Source organism: Lactuca virosa, chromosome 9 (assembly GCF_052849685.1).
Source record: "Lactuca virosa cultivar CGN04683 chromosome 9, Lactuca_virosa_CGN04683_v6, whole genome shotgun sequence".
NCBI lineage: Eukaryota > Viridiplantae > Streptophyta > Magnoliopsida > Asterales > Asteraceae > Lactuca > Lactuca virosa.
The window spans coordinates 33,605,434-33,618,471 of record NC_136434.1 but is presented as its reverse complement, the minus strand read 5'-3'; the positions used below and the strand labels follow the sequence as shown (position 1 = coordinate 33,618,471).

The window sequence follows — 13,038 nt, the reverse complement described above, 5'->3', positions numbered from 1 at the left end:
GAACTACTGCAGCCCAAGCCCATGATCTTAGAGGTTAACAAAGAGTCTTAACACATGCATGAGTCCATAAACACCTCAAAGCTTGCAATTTTATGTATAAGGGGCCCCTAAAATGTCCAAATCTAAAGGGTCCAGCTTCTGAAACGACCTTAGCTCACAAGGACCAACCAAAAGGGTCCAAAATGGCCATAAACAAGCCCAAAAGAAGATTTATACAAGGAGTTGACAAGTTATGAACTTTATACCTCAAAAGGCTAGAAAATGATGAGCTAATCACGGATCCTCAAGCTCCCAGCACAACTCCAAGTGGTTCACTTCTTCTCTTTCACAAAGCACCAACAAATACTCTTTATGGCTCAAAACTCTCAAGAACACACTAGGGTTTCGATTTCTGGAGAAGGGGAGGTGGAGGTTGTCTAAACATGAACAAATGAGGCTATCATCAGGCTTAAATAGGGTGCAATACCCTAGAAATTAGGGTTTCATTAACCACACATACGCTATGCATACTCGACATATGCCCAACGTACGTGGATGAGCTCTGCGACCAACTTCGGGCTAGTACGCTAAGCGTACCACCCTGTACGCCCCGCATACTAGCTTAAGGACTAAAAATGAAAAGAATTTGCACTTTAGGGTTTAAAAAGAGACATACCAGAATATGAACATTACATGTGGATTAAATGTTTTCAGGTACTTATCGGATCGCGAAGGCGGGACTGTACACAATTATCAAGAGTTTTATAATTCAAGATTCCGCGTTGCTTTTCCTTATAACTCTGGTTTTATATTACAATTTGTGAACAAATGTTTTTACATTGATTATATCTTTATAAAAATGGATGTTTATTTTATTTTAAAAATGAAAAACTTATTGTGAATTTTGGGATGTTAAAATAGTGATGGTGGATTTGAGGGTGTTGTATTCATCTCGAAGACTAGAAAAAGCAAGCTTTACAAGGTCTTTTTCCTCGACCTATCCTTAATGAAACAAACATTGTTTTAGCAGCAATTTTGTGTCAAAGATTTCACCTTATATAGAGACTCAAGTTTTAGCCACAAACTTGTTGCCAATTCTTCATCAACAACGACAAGATGTTTAGGATTGCTTATTTAAAATTGTTTGTACTTTTTGCTAAAGTGTTTATTAACTTATTCGGTATCAAACTAAAGTTTGAAAAAAAAATTGGATTAATTTAGACAATGCAAAACTTGATAAATTATTAGTGTTCGTAAAAATTGCTGCTAAAACAATGTTTGTTTCGTTAAGGATAGGTCGAGGAAAAAGACATTGTAAAGCTTGTTGTTTCTAGTCTTCGGGATGAATACAACACCCTCAAATCCACCATCACTATTGCAACGTTCCAAATTTTACAATAAGTTTTGCATTTTTTAAAATAAAATAAACATCCATTTTTATAAAGATATAATCAATGTAAAACCATAAATTGTAATATAAAATTAAGAGTTATTTACTTATTTGTTTTTTAACATATTATAGTTTATGTTTTTATCAATTATAATAATATTTGTAAAAAAAAATTATCTATACTTCCTAATAAATAAAAATCTCTAGGTGCCACATGTCAACTTTCTAAAGCATATATTTAATTTTTCAGTTTTATTTTTAAGATGACTCGAGACAACTTCATACATTTTTTTTTAATTACTTTGTTTGTTTACTTTATTAATTCATTTTTAAACTTTTTAAAATACGTTTTAATAGATCAAAGATTAAAGATGCACCCCATGATTTTAGCCATGATCTTAACTGACATTAATATATGTTAATACTTTTAATTTCTTTTCCGTTTTCAATTAAGTTTACATGTTGATTTAAATCTTTTTGAGAAACGGCAAATCATTTTTCTTTAAAGCAGTTTTCAAAGTTAATCGGTTTAGCCTTAGATTTTACAAATTTCAATTAAGTTTACATGTTGATTTAAATCTTTTTGAGAAATGGCAAATCATTTTTCTTTAAAGCAGTTTTCAAAGTTAATCGGTTTAGCCTTAGATTTTACAAATTCCAATATAGTTTGATTTTCAGTTGACAACATACATGGGTCTCTGACCTAGTATTAGTAACACAAACACGCAAACTAATAGAAAACAAAATATTTGGTTTTATTATTTATTAAATTATTGAATCAATGTATTTGTTATTCACTTATTCTATAAGACTAAAGGGGGTGGGTGCACTAAGAGCTTATGTGACATGTTTTACCGCAATGAACACCGCTTCCTCCTATGCGGTTTGGGTTGTGCGTCAAAATGAGAGAGTGCTCTCTCTCTCTCTCTCTCTCTCTCTCCATGGTATACCATTCCTTATCTGTGGTATTGAAGTGTGGCAAAATGAGAGAGTGTGACACCTCTCCCTCCAGCCTAATACGATGGTAATGATGGAGTTCAGAAATTGGAATTTGGCAATTCCTTTGGGATACGTGTTGGATATATATATATATATATATATATATATATATATATATATATATATATATATATATATATATATATATAGATGGGTGTTGCTATTAAGACACCCGTTAGACACTCTATAGACATCTTTATCAAAAGTCAACCAATAGGTAACTACTTTTAATTATCTTTTTCAAAAATCAATGTAATTTTAACCAATAAAAATACCTTAAAAATTATATAGGGTGTCTAAATGGTAAAATGAGGTGTCCATTTAGTCAACCCCTTAAAAGTTGATGATATCCAACACTAATTTTAGCCACTTGGAGATTATATTTGCGCCAACGATGAAGGAAAAAAAAAAGAGTCTGCGACAAATGAAAGATGATTTAAGGATAGCATTTTTGATTAAAAATTTAAAATAAGTTAGGTTAACCAACTTATCAAAAACTGTTTAATAAAATAAACAGTTATAATTTCCTTCATATAGAAATTCATCCAATAGGGACAAGAAGATTGTCGAAGATTGTCGAACGTGCCTTCTCTTCTTGAGTCTTGACACAGCCCAATTATAAAACATGCTCCAAACCAAGCCAATCCCCAGTTCTATATCATCATTTGAATAAAAAAAATTATTGGTTCTCAAAAGCTGTTTCGATTAGTTTTTATGTAATTTTGCACGAAAGCCGTAAGCTGCTTTACACCTTTCTCTTTTGAAGGCTAAATCATCTAATATTATTCTATCTACTAATCCGAAAAGATTATTATTTTCTTCGGTTGCCACCACCAAAACCGTGGGGATTTGGCCGTCCTGCTGACCCTACAAATTGTTTCCTCGACTCTGATTTTCTCTTCCTCCTCGTAGTCCCTGGAGGAGCGTGAAACAAAATCATCGGTCTCAGTCCTAGTTTCAGTCTTTTGCACAAATATAAGAGTGGGTGAGTCTGTGTCCCATCTTTCTAGGTGGGACACAATTGCAGATTTTGTCTTATTGACATCAGTCTCAGTCTCAGTCCAATAAAAAGAAAAAAAAAACACCTTTTGTTCGGATTTGATTGCCTCTTCAAGGTTGCTTAGATCCGCCTACAATTCCACCCATCAAATTCTTCATCCGAACACGCATTTGAAATAGTTGAGCCACAAGTTGGCTCACCTACGAAAAAACCAATATATCCTTCACCTTTCTTTTTCAATTTATTTTTTTTAATTTAAATAACCAATGGAAAAAAAAAAGACACAAAACTAAAATTTTATATATATATATATATATATATATATATATATATATATATATATATATATATATATATATATATATATATATACCTGTTGCTCGGTCTTTCCAGATTCTTGAGCAATTCTCTTTCTTCTGGCAGGGGATTCTGCAAGTAGTTTAGGCTGCTTCTTTTCCTCTGAAAAAAAAAAACCTAGGGTTTTGACATAACTGATTCTGACATCACAGTGATGTCAGACCCCTTGGACCCGCTACGGGTGCTGCCCCTAGACCTCGCCAAAGGGCTGCAACCTTAGAACCTTGCACCTAAGGGCGCTGCCCCCGGACCTCCGTATCAAACTGAAGTTTGTAAGAAAAAATAGATGAATTTATACAATGCCAAACTTGATGAATTATTGTTAGTGTTCGTAAACCTTTGTTTATATATGTGTAATAACAAAAACAGACATGCTTACATGTTATTGATTTATTTGTTTTTTAACATATTACAGTTAATGTTTTTATCTATTATAATAATATTTGAGAAATTACTAACATAAAAACTCAAACTAAAACAAAACAAAATATTTGGTTTTATTATTTATTAAAGGGGGAAATAACACATTAGCCTTACCATATTTTATATATTTGTGTATTCAGTCTCTTAAATAATCTATGTGCTTTATAAATAATCTATGTGCTTTATAGGGGCATAAAGTAGATGTCTATTTACTTTTTTGGTCACTGCAACTTGATATAAAACAGGTTTTATAAGTCACATCAACTTTATTTTATGTTTTTTTATTCATAACAGTTAAACTCACTACAATGTTAACCAAATAGTCTACCTGCTTTTTTTGGTCACTGCAACCCGATATAAAACAGGTTTTATAAGCCACATCAACTTTATTTTATATTTTTTATTCATAACAGTTAAACCAACTACAATTAACCAAATAGTCAAACTTAAAAGTCAAAATTAAGATTTCCTTTAACAAACCACTTTGAAGATTCCGACTTCACAAACCTCGTCTTAGGGAAGAAACCAAACGGCATCCTCCTCTACCTTGATGGTCGATCAGGCCATTCAACACACCTTTCTCGGTGCTAAGGTTTCCTGAAAAAACAAATTCAACAAAATTAAAGGACAAAACCTTCACAAAAAAACCTTTATGCTCAAGTTGAAGAAGAAAGATAAGCAAAGAATTTTTCAATCTTATATTCAACATCTTTACAGAGCTTCGGAAGGTAATTAGTCGAGATGTAAGGAACTGAAGCTTTACATGAACTCGGAGACACTATCACGGTGGAGGTCCGTTCGGACCTGAAAAAGAAGGTAAAATCTGATTTTGAGGATTTTCTCAAATCGAAACAATCTTATCACCGATTAGGACGTGATTGGAAGCGGGGTTATCTCTTCTACGGACCATCTGGTTGGTACTGGCAGTTGCATCACCGTTATGGTCAAATTCATGTCTTATGATGTTTACGATGTCGACCTCTGAAAAGTACTAGACGATTCTGATATTCAAGCAACTCAATCGTCGTGGTTGAAGATCTAGACCGGTTTATGACTTCAATGGAGATTAGATCAATCCCAAAATCTTGAAGACATTCCTCAAAAACTTACAAAGATCGAGGTAGTGGAGCAACCATAGTATCTGAGCTTCAATGGAAGAAGATATGTGAGTTTTTTTTTTTTTTTAGAGAGAGAGAGAGAGGTTTAACTAAAATTCAGAAACAAGCGAACAAAAAGGATAAGGATGTTGTTCAATTGTTTGGTGATGTGGCTTATAAATAAAACCTGTTATATCAGGTGACTAAAAAAATAGATGAACATCTAGTTCCTATAAAAACACGGAAATTATTTAAGGGACTGAACGAGCAAATGTGCAAAATTCGTAGGGCTAATGTGTCAGTGCCCGTTTATTAAATTGTTGAATTAGTGAAGTATTTGTTATGCACTTATTCTATAATACCATGGTAATGAACCTTTGGGATATGTGTTGGATGTTTATATAATAAATTAATAATTGATAAGCTACATTATAATAAGAGAATTATGCACAATATTTTTAGCCACTTGGAGATTATATTTGCAACAACGACGAAGAAAAAAAAAAAAAAAAGGTTGCGACAAATAAAAGATGATTTTAAGCTAAACGGTGTGTTAATGTTTTACCAATGGTAGAAATATGCTACATAGACGCCACATAAGCTTTTACCATTTTTACCATAACTTACCTATGTGTGGGATGTTGTGCTTTTTTTACCAATGGTAAAACTTTTGTCTATACAAATAAAAAGAAAGATGCTAAATGAAACTATTATGTTTACTTGTCTATTTCTTATTGGCTATTAAGAACTACCACTCTTTCGTATTTTCCTAATGCATGAAAGTGCAACACATTGATGTAACTACCTAATGCATGAAAGTGCAACACATTGATTTAGCTACCTAATGCATACAAATTGTTTACATCGCTAAGAATGAAAGAGGGAAATTGGTGACAGTTCACCAATAGAAATTACCGCCAGCAATAAATTTGGTTGAGGGGTGGTATTACTGCTTGTAAAAGCTGCCATCTAAGGTTGGTATTTTTGCAACCACACTGTTAAGCCTTAGGATAGCATTTATAATTAAAAAATTTACTGTTTATTTCAATAAAGAGTTATTATTCCCTTCCTTTGAAACACTTAAAAATATTTATTGGCGCATCAAACCGCAATAAGCATCTGAAATAAACAAACTTAGCCTTCAACCAATAGGGACAAGATTGTCGAATGTCGAATGTGCCTTCTCTTCTTGAGTTTTGACACAACCCAATTATAAAACATGCCCCAGTTCCATATCATGATTTAAATAAACAATATCTTGGTTCTCAAAAAGCTGTTTCAATTGGTTTTTATGTAATTTTGCACGAAAACTACTTTACACCTTTATCTTTTCAAGGCTAAATCATCTAATATTCATTCTATCTACTAATCCGAATAAAAAGATTATTATTTTCTTCAGTTGCCACCACCAAAACCACGAGGATTTGGCCGTCCTGCTGACCCCGCAAATTGTTTCCTCGACTCTGATTTTCTCTTCCTCCTCGCAGTCCCTGGAGGAGCCTGAAACAAAATCATCAGTTCCAGTTTCAGTCTCAGTCCCAGTCTTTTGCACAAATAAAAGAGTGGGTGAGTCTGTGTCCCATCTTTCTAGGTGGGACACAATTGCAGGTTTTGTCTTATTGACATCAGTCTCAGTCCCAGTCCAGTAAAATTCAAAAAAAAAAAAAAAAAGCCACCTTTTGTTCGGATTTGATCGCCTCTTCAAGGTTGCTTAGTGCAGGAACGGATCCACCTTCCATTGCACCCATCAAATTCTTCATCCGAACACGCATTTGAAATAGCTGAGCAACAAGTTGGCTCACCTAGGAAAAAAACAACATATCCTTCACCTTTCTTTTTCAATTTATTTTTAAATTTAAATAAAAAAAAGACATAAAAACAAAATATTATATTATATATATACCTGCTGCTCGGTCTTTCCAGATTCTTGAGCAATTCTCTTTCTTCTGGCAGGGGATTCTGCAAGTAGTTCAGGCTGCTCCCTTTCCTCTGAAAAAATAAAAATAAAAACCCCAGGGATTTTGGTTTCCAATTTTCACCTAAAAAATATATATATATATATATTATTCAGATAGGAAAAGAAACAAAACCTGGTGTCATCACTTCAATCATGGCTTCCATTATTTGTAAGCTCTTTTCTGCTTCTCGAATTTGGGCAGGAGTAACCTGTCCAACAAATCAAACACAACATGATTATGAAATTCTTCGCTACGAAAAAAAAAAAAAAAAAAAAAAAATTCACAACTTTTTATTTTCTTTTTGACTTAATGAACCTTTCCCATTCCAGGAATCATTCCAAGAACACGAGACATGGAACCCATCCTTGCAACAGCACGAGTTTGCTTCAAAAAGTCATTGAAGTCAAACTTTGCACTCATGATCTTCTTCTGTAAATCTTCAGCATCTTCTTGTTTCATCTACACCCATAATTAGATTTAGAGTAACACTTATATTTCAACCCCCCATCATTTTTACAAACAAAAAAAATCTAATTTAATATAACACTCACAACTTCTTGTGCTTTCTCCACAAATGAGAGAACATCTCCCATGCCCAAGATCCTTCCTGCCATACGATCAGGATAAAAGGGTTCAAGATCCTCCATCCTCTCTCCACGTCCCACAAGCTTAATTGGCTTTCCTGACACCTAACATCACAAAATTAAACAAAATCTTTCTTATATCAAATAAACATCAATTGAGAAAAACAAATGTTAAAGAAAGAGCAACCTCTTTAACACTTAGAGCTGCTCCACCTCTTGAATCCCCATCTAGCTTAGTTAGAATAGCTCCAGTAATTCCAATTTCAAGGTTGAAAGTTGTCACCAAGGCTGAAAATTATCACCAAGGGTAGTATGGTAAATTGTCACATGTTTATATGAAATAATAATAATAAGTGATTTCAAAAATCAAAACACCTGCAGCTTCTTGCCCTGTCATTGCATCCACAACAAGCAAAACTTCTGTAGGATTCAATGTTTTCTTCACATCTTTCAATTCATCCATCATATTTTTGTCTATCTGGTAATAAAAAGGTAAAGGGTGTTGTCGTTAGATGAATGAAGAAAATTGTCTTCTCTAATATCTGAAATGATTAAAAAGACAAGTCATATAATTATAACCTGAAGTCTTCCTGCTGTATCCATTATAACCACATCTACATTCTTCTTTTTAGCCTCTTGAAGACCTTGTCTAGCTATTTCTGCTGGTTTTACATCAGTCCCTACTGCATACACAGGAACATCCACCTGTCACAAACTTATATCTATCAGAATGAGCTTTAAGTGACCCTAAAAACTCATTGAGAAATCATATCAAACTTGTATAAGTGTCAACTTCATACCTGTTTACCCAAAATAACAAGTTGATCAATTGCAGCTGGTCTATATACATCTCCAGCAATCAGCATGCAACTCTTCCCCTACAATTTTTGTTTACATTACAATTGCAAAGGCCAAAAAGGGTAAGAAACTACACACAAGTTTTCAGATGCTGAAAATAAAGATGTAGGGAGTTAAAGTTGAAGTTGAAGTGCACCTGTTTCTTGAGGTACAAAGCTAATTTTGCACTAACAGTTGTCTTCCCAACACCTTGTAGACCAGCCAGTAAGATAACAGTGGGGCCAGATTTTGCAAAAGTTAACTCAGAAACTTCTCCTCCCATTAGCTTCACGAGTTCATCACTTACAATCTGTGTTAAACAGAATCCAGCAATATGTTTATGAACTTTGGAGAAGATGATGTTATAATTTATACTTCAGTATGGAAGAAAACAAAAACATTAAACACATACTTTAACCAATTGCTGATCTGGTTTGACTCCTCTAATCACACCAACACCAACAGCTTGTTCACTTACGGTTTGAACAAATCTTCTTACAACGGGAAGGCTAACCTGTAATGAGTAATCCAACCAAATTAGAAATTAAGCTCTAAAGAGTAAAGACGAACTGTTGTTTTTATGAATCATATTCATATACAGATGAAGCACATACATCTGCTTCCAGAAGAGCTCGTCTAATGTCCCTCATTGGTTCCACGATATTCTCCTTCGTTAAGACCTCTGAAGCACAGAAATTAGCATTATCAGTGGTGATTTGTGCATTTCATAACACAAAATGTAATGGAAATCTAAAGGTGGAACTAAAACCTTCGCCCTTAAGCTTGTTCCAGGCGGATTCAAGGCCACTGGTTAGCTGACCAAACATCTCTGCTCTGATTACCCCACGCCTCTCTCTCTTGACCGGAATTACTCTCTGCGAATTCACAATTCCCCATAGCTCCCTCTTCCCCCACCCAAAAACAACAAACATTGCAACAAAAAGCAAAATCAATATATAACCTCAAATTATTGTTGGAACACTGAATTGACTCCTAACCGTGGACGATGAATTACTGAAGCGGAATGAGAGCGCGTGTGGCGAAGTTGAACCGGTCCAAGATGTAGCCGAGTGGTTGTGGTGCGTCTTTCTCGGGAAAGCTGTGGAGAAATGGCGGGAAGCAACTGTGGAGAAAGTTAAGGCTTCCATGGGAAGACAGAGGTGAGTTCTCTCTCTCTAGAATTTGAGTTTTTGGAGAGAGATGGGTATGGATATTTTGAGTCTGGTTTTTATTATCCACAACGAAGACATAGATTCTAGATAGTGAGGTGTAATCCAGCGCTTCTATCCGTTTTCCTTGATAAGCTCCACCAATCGCCATACTATGTGTATTCGGATCAACGGGTCACATAAACTTCTATTTGAAGATACCGAACCGGAATAATATTAATTGAAATGAAATTAAAACTTAATTAATTGATTTTTTTCGGTTTGATTTAGATTGAAAATGATATAATTAAATCCAAATTAATAGACATAAAATTATTTTTTATACAATTTCATCCGCAGACATAGAACCTTTGGTTTCTGAATTAGCAAATACGGATGTATATACCCTTATTTAAAAATATTTTTTGCAAGATACATATATATATTCAGAATTGAAAACTATATGTAACGAACGAATGCATTTACATTTTTGGACAAGTTTTCAGTATCAAACTCCTTTCACCTTACATTGTTAACAGGTTGAAACAAATCATTGATTTACAAGATTTTTATAATTTTAGACCACTTTGTAATAATAATAAATAATAATATAATCAAGTCAATCAATCTCTGAAACAATGTGTTCTTCAACAAGAGGAATCGTCTTCCGCACAACCACTTTCATTGGAGCCCCTACATCAAATCCAACCTCAACAAGTTTAGTTACTAGTTATTATATTTACTAAAATACCCTCCAACAATATAATAGATATAACTTCTAAAATACAACTACTCACCTCCATTGCTCTCCCTACAAATGGCTGCATAGTGAGAACCAGCCAATTCCAGTTGTGCAAATTGCCAATTACTTGTAAGCTCACTTGGCTTCTCTAAAGGCACAATCACTATCTCAGAATCCTAACAGAAACAAACAAGTAATTAAGTAGATACTCAAATCATTTCTTTTTTTTTTAGCTAATTACATTTAGAAGTAATTAATAAAAAGAAATATATATAACCTCAGAATCAGGATTCACAGACCTAAACCTAATTGTAAATGTGCTAAAAGGAGCACCTGAGAACCCTCTTCCCAATGCTTTAACATACGCTTCCTGAAATTAATTTATTACTTAGAAATTAGAATCAGGAATTTTGGACAAATAAATGAAAAATATGTTGCTATTTCTTGCAATAAGTCCTTTAATGTATCTTCTAACCTTTAGTGTCCAAAGTTTAATAAACTCATGGCGTTGAACTTCAGGGTCTGAAATTGCACTTAATAATTCCACTTCTTCAAAAGTGAAATATCGTTTAGCAAATGATAATATATTGTTTTTCATTGTCCTTTGCTTATCCTCTACATCAATACCAATCTGTATTTATTTAATAAAATAATGTAAAATAAGCTCATTAGTAACTGTTTTACCAAATATTTTTTCAAAAAGATACTTTTAATGAAAATAATGAGAAGATAAGGAAACAAACTGGGGAGTCAATGGTCACTCCACATGCTATTAGTGATGATGTGTGGGAGAGATTAAAATGTAGAGGTGGTGGATGCCAATCTTCACTATTTTGCCAAATTACCTAAACGCCCATTAAGTAAAAAGGAAACAACACCTTAGTAAATGACTAAATGGTATCTTGATTGATAAAGAAAAGACGAATCTAACCTCGGGTTTCCCATGGGGGTTCTTTCTGAACTCAAGAGACCTTGGGTTGACTTGAGAGCCTATCTGATCTAGTCATGAAGATATATTGTGTAAGTTTTACAAATTATATGATATATTAGTAAAAAAAAAAAATTTATAAACACAAGCATGAAGGGATTATTACATCTAGATATAGTAGTACGAACAAGTGCACGGGCTATCAAAGCACTTTTTTGAAGTTGAAGGGCACTAATGCTGAAAATGTGGTCTTTCTCAAGTGGTGATAGAAGGTCAACATACTGATTTAGTAAAGATTGACTTTTCACTTCATTTGGTAATGCATACCAAAGATGGGTTTCCCTAAAGATCAAACTTTATGTGTTAGTAAATTATTATCAGATAACAAGAGACTACAGAAAAGAAAAGAAAAGAAAATTTGAATCATACATCTGAGATGGAAGTTTTATGGGTGAAAAGGGGGTTGAAGTATTAAACATCCTGTGACTGAAGCAATGTATCTTCATCAGCTACATAAATAACATCAAATTGCCATTTACCAAGATAAGAAATTTTACAATTGGACAACTCTGTGGATGATATGAAATATATTTGCTAAACCTCACAATTGTTTAGTTCTTGTATATGTGTTGAACTCATCAAATTCAGAAAATGTTTTAGATATTCAATCCACTCAACCATCAATTAGAACATGTTCTTAATTCTTTTGTTTTACCTGCATCATCACAGATCTTAAATGATGGTTTAACAATAACCTAACACAAAAAATTGGTTGTTGAGTTCTTTGAGGACTTTAATCAAACAGTTGGTGTGCTGTGATCAGAAAATCGGTTGTTTACTTGGAAAAAATCTTCCAATCATGAGCACCAGAAAATAAAAATCAAGAACAACAAGATAGGCAACGAATTCTAGCAGAATAATCACCAAGATATGCAACGAATTCTAGCAGACTCATAATCAACAACAAATTCTAGCATAATACTACCTGAATACGTGAAGCATTGACAAGTGAGAGAAGCGAAGAGACGGAAGATAGAGAGAGGTGATGAAGCTTGATCATCGACCCTCCATGAAGCTTGGTCGCAATGGCTGGGATCGATGAGAGAATCGATGGAAGCAGATGGAAGAGGAGAGGAGATGGAGTCTGTAGTCTATGTTAAATGAGGGGCAATATTGTTAGTGTTCACAATACAATATATCATAATTTATTTTTAAAAAATCAATTATAAGGTATGGTTTGTTTTTTTTTTTTAAGTAAAAGGTTTGCCATTTGTAAATAAATTGTTCGTATTTTAAAATCTCTTAGATTGTTAAAATAAATTAAAATTTAAATAAACTAATTTTTTTAAATTTAAAAGAGTTTTTTTCTCAATTATTTTTTATAATAATCATCTATAATTCTATAATTTATAAATAAACTAAATTGCAAATTCAAAAGAGTCGATTGCAAAAAACAGTATACATGCAAAAAAAACATACAAAATCTTATGTATCAAAAACTTAAGAAACCGTCTATGGGAAAATCATCAATAAAAAGAGTCAATTGCAAAAAACAGTATACATGAAACCATCTATTTAAAAATTCAGAATGATAAA

The 13,038-nt window shown here is 33.3% G+C and overlaps 2 protein-coding genes and 1 long non-coding RNA gene across 7 annotated transcripts; all 3 read right to left on the bottom strand.

The window, feature by feature from the left end:
- Positions 1 to 3,001: 3,001 nt before the first annotated feature.
- On the bottom strand, positions 3,002 to 5,411 carry LOC145140948 (uncharacterized). Of its 2 annotated transcripts, XR_013722368.1 has the most exons (5): positions 4,912 to 5,397; positions 4,656 to 4,745; positions 3,742 to 3,988; positions 3,454 to 3,568; positions 3,002 to 3,283 (listed from the first exon to the last, which is right to left on the bottom strand). It is a non-coding gene; the product is annotated as an uncharacterized LOC145140948 (long non-coding RNA). The 2 variants fall into 2 exon arrangements; XR_013722367.1 differs by having other exon boundaries at positions 3,742 to 4,745; positions 4,912 to 5,411.
- A 1,044-nt stretch (positions 5,412 to 6,455) lies between these two features.
- On the bottom strand, positions 6,456 to 9,890 carry CPSRP54 (chloroplast signal recognition particle 54 kDa subunit). Its single transcript, XM_079072701.1, has 15 exons — positions 9,623 to 9,890; positions 9,394 to 9,529; positions 9,239 to 9,306; positions 9,037 to 9,138; positions 8,782 to 8,934; positions 8,588 to 8,665; positions 8,367 to 8,492; positions 8,163 to 8,265; positions 7,975 to 8,075; positions 7,755 to 7,892; positions 7,519 to 7,662; positions 7,336 to 7,411; positions 7,149 to 7,234; positions 6,922 to 7,047; positions 6,456 to 6,745 (listed from the first exon to the last, which is right to left on the bottom strand). The coding sequence occupies exons 1-15, from the start codon at positions 9,770 to 9,772 to the stop codon at positions 6,641 to 6,643; spliced, it is 1,692 nt and encodes a 563-aa protein (XP_078928827.1). The 5' UTR covers positions 9,773 to 9,890; the 3' UTR covers positions 6,456 to 6,640.
- Positions 9,891 to 10,213: 323 nt separating this feature from the next.
- On the bottom strand, positions 10,214 to 12,606 carry LOC145137655 (uncharacterized). Of its 4 annotated transcripts, XM_079071782.1 has the most exons (10): positions 12,428 to 12,540; positions 12,048 to 12,157; positions 11,872 to 11,951; positions 11,609 to 11,784; positions 11,446 to 11,513; positions 11,258 to 11,359; positions 10,990 to 11,145; positions 10,792 to 10,884; positions 10,570 to 10,690; positions 10,214 to 10,465 (listed from the first exon to the last, which is right to left on the bottom strand). In XM_079071782.1, the coding sequence occupies exons 3-10, from the start codon at positions 11,946 to 11,948 to the stop codon at positions 10,392 to 10,394; spliced, it is 867 nt and encodes a 288-aa protein (XP_078927908.1). In that variant the 5' UTR covers positions 11,949 to 11,951; positions 12,048 to 12,157; positions 12,428 to 12,540; the 3' UTR covers positions 10,214 to 10,391. The 4 variants fall into 4 exon arrangements, with proteins under 4 accessions (XP_078927908.1, XP_078927907.1, XP_078927909.1 ...); XM_079071781.1 differs by lacking the exon at positions 12,048 to 12,157 and having other exon boundaries at positions 12,428 to 12,606; XM_079071783.1 differs by lacking the exon at positions 12,048 to 12,157 and having other exon boundaries at positions 11,872 to 11,928; positions 12,428 to 12,588.
- Between the last annotated feature and the right edge of the window lie 432 nt (positions 12,607 to 13,038).